General features: G+C 40.2%; 1 protein-coding gene across 1 annotated transcript; it reads left to right on the forward strand.

Moving 5' to 3' along the window:
• Positions 1-283: 283 nt before the first annotated feature.
• Positions 284-5,703, forward strand: LOC124667093 (ribosome production factor 1-like). The gene is made up of 11 exons (XM_047204424.1): positions 284-541; positions 631-711; positions 1,650-1,745; positions 1,890-1,973; positions 2,057-2,126; positions 2,202-2,284; positions 4,127-4,206; positions 4,313-4,411; positions 4,931-5,030; positions 5,473-5,562; positions 5,649-5,703. The coding sequence occupies exons 1-11, from the start codon at positions 287-289 to the stop codon at positions 5,685-5,687; spliced, it is 1,077 nt and encodes a 358-aa protein (XP_047060380.1). The 5' UTR covers positions 284-286; the 3' UTR covers positions 5,688-5,703.
• Positions 5,704-6,000: the final 297 nt, after the last annotated feature.

The following is a 6,000-nucleotide window of genomic DNA, read 5'->3' on the forward strand; positions in this document are numbered from 1 at the left end:
TTCCATCAATTCATTCGAGCATGTACATAAAAAAATATTACTATCTCTAGTTCAAATTAATTGTGGCAGATTTATGCATTTTGCTAAATCAATGTTCATTCGACCAAAAGTAGTTGAATTATAAGGAGAAAAAAAAAAGTACACCAGCCCGGTCCATACATGCACGGCCCAGCAGTCATCCCCACGGGTCGGGTCTTCTTCACAAACCCAACTCTCCGCCGCCGCGGTGCCCTAGACGCCTAAACCCCCACCACGCAAAACCTAGACACCGGCGGCGGCGAAGGCGATGGCGCGGGAGGACAGGAAGCGGAAGCAGGACACCGACGACGCCGCCGACGACGGCGAGAGGAGGGGGCGGCGGGACAAGCGGCCCAAGGAGGATAAGCCGAAGCCGGCGCCGCCGCTGCCGTCGGAGATCAGGAACAAGGAGAAGCGCAGCGAGGTGTACGCCAAGCTCAAGCGCGACAAGAAGGCCCAGAAGCGCAAGCTCGGCCGCGAGCGCGCCCAGGCCGCCCAGCGCGCTGCCGAGCTCGGCGAGCAGGCAAGCACTCCCGAAACGAATTTCCCGTGAGGTGCGAGCGAGGCTGTGGGTAGATTCTGACGGTTCTGTGTTTGAATGGATGGTTGCAGGTGCCGGAGAAGCAGGTGCCCCGCACGATCGAGAACACCAGGGAGCCTGATGAGACCGTGTGCCGGCCTGACGATCAGGAGGTTCGTACTATGTCTTCTCTGCTGCTCAATTTACTAATATGATCAGTGCGAGGGTCTCTAAGTGTTCTTATAAGAGCCTGAAACATCAAGTACATGGGGTCTTATGCCATGCCTGGTTTCTGTGAACAATGGAAGTAGTTGCTACTTATTTCTGACATCAGGGCTAAATATGAGAGAGAGAAACAGAGAGTAGGTATGGACATGATCCATGTTAGACGTGACTACCATCGTTGACTATGCTGGATTGTTTAGAAGCTCAAGTAAAGGCAAAACATTTGGGCGTCGGAGATTTTGGCCAGACGTTAAATGAGCCTTGTGCTTGGTTCTTGTTATTACCCTGCACAACTGGTTTACACATGCCATTGTTATAACATGGCATACAATACTGTTTGATTGGATACTATTGTATCGCAATGGATACAGTACTTCTTGTTTTCCAGAATCTTTTCTGTAGTAACATGTTAGTGTGATGGGCAGAAAAGGCTGTATTCAAATGGTCAGTAGAACTATCAAATGCGTATAACTAATTAACAGATCGAAATTCGGGTTTGCAATGCTGTTTTGTATATAATTCATATAGTATTGTGTCGTTACACCAAACAATCTTTTTGTATGATAAAATGTACGTTCCCACATCCTTCTGCCATTATCAATAAATTTACGATTTTAGCTGCTGTTATAGTTGTTGAATACTCCTATTTCATTGTGTTTAGAACCAGTATTTTCTGATTATCCAGCTGACTTCTTATCTCGATGTCTCATGGATTGAAAACACACTACGAGAGCATCTCTCTGTTAGGACATGTGATTTAGACCACTACCACTGTGTGAACTCTTGTATATCTATTACTTAATTCTCTGTGGAGGAATGCTTTTTTAGGCTCGCGTGTCAACCTTACTCAGTTTTTGTACGTATCTAATATCGTTCTTGTGTGCAGCTGTTTGCAGGGAATGATGCTGATGAATTCAATGCAGTGCTGAAACAAGTAGTAACCCCGAAAGTATTGATTACCACATGCCGCTTCAATTCAGGCGTATGCATTTTTTACCTCCTTGTCACCTATACCTGCAATTGTATTTGTGCCGGATATTCTGAATCTGTGATAATTTGTTAACTTGTATTCGCTGAACAAGATTTTGTCATCTAACGTTGTTCTTTCTGCTGCATATGTTGACAGAGGGGACCTGCTTTTATTAAGGAGTTAATGCAAGTGATACCAAATGCTCAATATGTTAATAGAGGAACTTATGACCTCAAGAAAGTATGATGAGTTCTCATATTCCGTTCATATTATCCCAGTTATATATGTCTCCATATCTGCTGTAACATATTATTATTTTTCAGGTTGTGGAATATGCAAATAACAGAGAGTTCACTTCAGTTATGGTTGTCCACACAAATCGAAGGGAACCTGGTAGGAATTCATCAACTTCTTTTTCTTTCCTCATGTTCCTTTTTGTGACATCTTACAGTTGCATTTGTGTCACAGATGCACTGCTGATCATCAACCTGCCTGAAGGCCCTACTGCACATTTCAAGCTATCCAAGCTTGTTCTGCGGAAGGATATAAAGGTACTATATTCTGTACCTTTTATTATTATCAGCTATGTTTTCAGTAACTTCTTTCATGTTAAGTAAATGTGTGAATTTCATTAGTTGCTTGTGTACATTTCTTTACGTACGATGAACAGAGGTTAATTACTTGTCATACAACAAGATATAGTCAATTCTTAAGCATAAATGCATACTCTCAGTCTGTTACTTAGATGAACTGTTTGAGATTTATAGAAAATAAGCACCCATGTCCTCTTAAATTTGGGAAGAATGTGTTGACTCGCTGTTGTTATTGACATCTAGCATTTCAGCAGTTGATAATGACTAGTGAGACCTTGCCTTGAGCTATTCTCTTCCCTATACCTGCTTCATATGAAAACACAAAGTACTTAGTATTGTTAAACATGGTAACCTACTTTGTGGCCTAGCATACTCTTTCTCCATGTCTAACAAGTGACAGTGCAGTGTGCTTTGTGTGCTAAGTCTGCTAGTAAAAAAAGTTGGTGTATAAAAAGTAGGACCTTCAGTTTCCCAGCTTTCATAACTATTCCGCACAAGGACAAACTAGTGCTAGCTGATTGCTGAAGGGATGCTTCTTCTGGTGCTGATAATCCCAGGTGTTTTTTATATACTCCTTCTCCATGATGGTTGTTGGAGATTTGTCAAAATTTAGATGTATCTAGATGCTATTTAGTGTCTAGATACATCCAAATTTTGACAAATCCCAGACAGCCTTCTTGGGACGGAGGGAATATATAATTGGCATAACTATTTGACATGTTCATGATGTCAATTACGGGTCCATAAGCAAGAATTTATAAAATGTTAACTAGTTCGATCTTATCGGATTTTTTTGACAGTACAGTGCTTGTCTGCTTACTGTTTTGTGTGTAATAGTAACTGCAAACCAATTATATTGCCTACTTTCTTGCCCTAGGTTCTAATGAAGATATTCACCTTTTTAGTTGCATATAAGTACATAGTTTATATATGATTTAGACATGTGTGTTACTCTTATTTCTAATTTCTAGAAGAAGGGACATAATACTTGTATTTTACTAGTTCATGCGCTGGAAGGAAGGTTGCTTTTAGTTAGCAATATTATTTACTCTTTTCTGTGAGACTCGTGTTGTGTCTATAGTAATGCAGAAAAGTGTTGAGATCAACTGTGCAATAGTTCTTATTAAGAATTATCTAGTATAGAAGGTAAACTTATTTGCTTGATTAACACATATTGATGAATAAGAGAGTTCGAATTTAATTATGTGGTTCAGATAGAACCGCAGTTGGGAAAAATTATGACATTAAATACATATATATTGGCACACCGCTGAGCTTTTGAACTAAAGGTGCATTGAAAATGAACATAAAACTCAAGTTGCCATCAATTGATCATCCTACTTGTCTCCAGCCTGTCTCTAGTCTCTCTTAGGCATCTTAGTTTTGCCGACAATAAACAGATTCGCATTAGTCAATGTCCGGTGTCATATGGCATGTCTGCTAGAAGGCTGGTCCATGTCTCTGTCTGACATATCCATGTTGCTGTTTTGACTTCGCCATGCTTTATAGCAATGCGCAAGCTTATTGCAGTTAAGGAGTTGTGCTCATCCATTCATGGCCATGTAGATGATTTTCTAGATTGATGGAACACTTAAAGTGTATGACGGATATAAGATATCTGTCAGCTGCTTTTGAATCATTATCCTGCTATTCACTAGTTTTCTGCAATCATTGTATTTGATGTGCTCTTGTCATTTTACAGTTTTTGTTTCTATGTAAAGCTACTATCGGTGAAACTTCTACTCCTGAGTATTCCAGATTACTTTGTTTACCCTTTTGGTTTATCTCTTTGTATGACAGAACCATGGGAACCCTACAAGTCATAAGCCAGAGTTAGTGTTGAATAATTTCACTACGCGCCTTGGTCATCGTGTTGGAAGGTGATCTCAGGATTTGCACTTACGTTTACCAAAGGATGATTTTGTATCTCACAACATCATTTTATTATTTTCTTGACATGTTCACTTTCCCCCTTCGTTTATTCAGGATGATACAATCTCTTTTTCCCCAAGACCCTAATTTCCGTGGCCGCCGAGTTGTGACCTTCCATAATCAGCGGGACTATATATTTTTCCGTCATCACAGGTGAATATATACCAAAATACAACTAAGCAAAAGCATCCTGTTAACAACTAGAGATGTGGAAATTTTGGTTTCACGAGTCTACGATAGTTTATAGACTTGCAAAAGGTGCAATACAACTAGGCAGTGCTGTGTTATATGTGGTACTCCCTGTGTCCCGTCAAAGTTGTCTAAATTTTTACGTATCCACACACTAGATAGTGTCTAGATACATTCAAATTTAGACAAATCCAAGACAACTTTCATGAGACGGAGGGAGCATATTCCATGAGTCTAAGAGTTGTTTGTAGGGGTTACATGTCAACATTACTGAAGGTCAATATATGGTTGTTTTGTGTACTAATAAGTAATAATAATTAGTAATTGGTCCCTTGCTCCATCTCATGGTTAGCTGATCCCCGTAGCGTGATTTTCAACTGTGGATCCTTCTTTTTGGTCAGAAAAGGGTGTCATAAGTTCAATTTGTGTATACTATTTTATCTTCAGAATTTGGAAAATAATAATCTGCAATCCTGATGACAGGTATGTATTTGAAGAGAAAGAAAAGAAAGTGGTGACAAAGGACAAGAAAGGCAAGGCTTCTGAAACCAAAACAGAGAAGCATGTGAATTGTCGCCTTCAGGTACCTCAGCTACTACTCCATACTGCAGTGTTTTTTTTATGTGATGGCAAGAATTTATATTCACAATCCAGGAATTGACCAACCTCAGAAGGACCAATCACTCACAATCCTGCTATGCCATCATGCTTAGAGGAATTCCTTGTTTTCCAAAGAATGTACTCCGATTCATATTTCTTGATTCATGTTACTTGATGCTAATATAGATGTATTTAGACACATTTTAGTTGTAGATACATCCATTTTAGCATCAATTAATATGGATCGGAGTGAGTATAATATTGAGCAAGGACCCACAAGTTCATGTAGCTTTACTATCTTAACCTTTACATGTCAGTCATGCCACCTTTACAGCTGCTGATTGAACCATTATAGAATTGCTGCTCTGGTTGTTCTACCTCGTTAACTTTTAGCAGTAACCTGAACTGTTTTTAATGGCACGTAGGAATGTGGTCCCCGCTTCATTCTCAAGCTGATTACCCTGCAACACGGGACCTTTGACACGAAAAGCGGCGAGTACGAGTGGGTTCACAAGGTACTATTTCTACGCATTTACCGTTTCACTTGTTGACTAAAGTATGAGTTGCTGTCGCATAATGCAAAATCTCTTGGAAATTACAGCCCGACCTGGACACAAGCAGGAGAAGATTTTTTTTGTAATGGGCGTTGCGCTTGCTTCAGTGCCGAAAGTCTGATTCCCGTTCCTCGGAAAATTACTGTAGAGTATGTTTGAGTTCTGTAACAAACTGGAATCCACATTTCAAGCGATTATCTTGTGTACCCATCAAATGAGTTCCTAAATTTTGCCTTGTACGAACTCTCAGCTATGTCACAAAAAGTTCATTACTTACCGTTTTTTTTTTGTTGCTTTATTACGAGCCCGACATGTGATCCGGCGCGAGATATCATGGAATCGATCTCTTGTGTACAAGGTCGTTATCGCCCAACCGCCGCAGGAGAGATCACATCCTAG

Source organism: Lolium rigidum, chromosome 1 (genome assembly GCF_022539505.1).
Source record: "Lolium rigidum isolate FL_2022 chromosome 1, APGP_CSIRO_Lrig_0.1, whole genome shotgun sequence".
NCBI lineage: Eukaryota > Viridiplantae > Streptophyta > Magnoliopsida > Poales > Poaceae > Lolium > Lolium rigidum.

What these genes read in the sequence shown, in the direction of transcription:
- LOC124667093 (XM_047204424.1), top strand. Translation starts at nt 287, where the DNA reads ATGGCGCGGGAGGACAGGAAGCGGAAGCAGGACACCGACGACGCCGCC. An exon ending in GCCGGCCTGACGATCAGGAG is followed by an intron (nt 712 to 1,649) that starts GTTCGTACTATG and finishes TCTTGTGTGCAG; the next exon opens with CTGTTTGCAGGGAATGATGC. An exon ending in ATATTTTTCCGTCATCACAG is followed by an intron (nt 4,412 to 4,930) that starts GTGAATATATAC and finishes TCCTGATGACAG; the next exon opens with GTATGTATTTGAAGAGAAAG.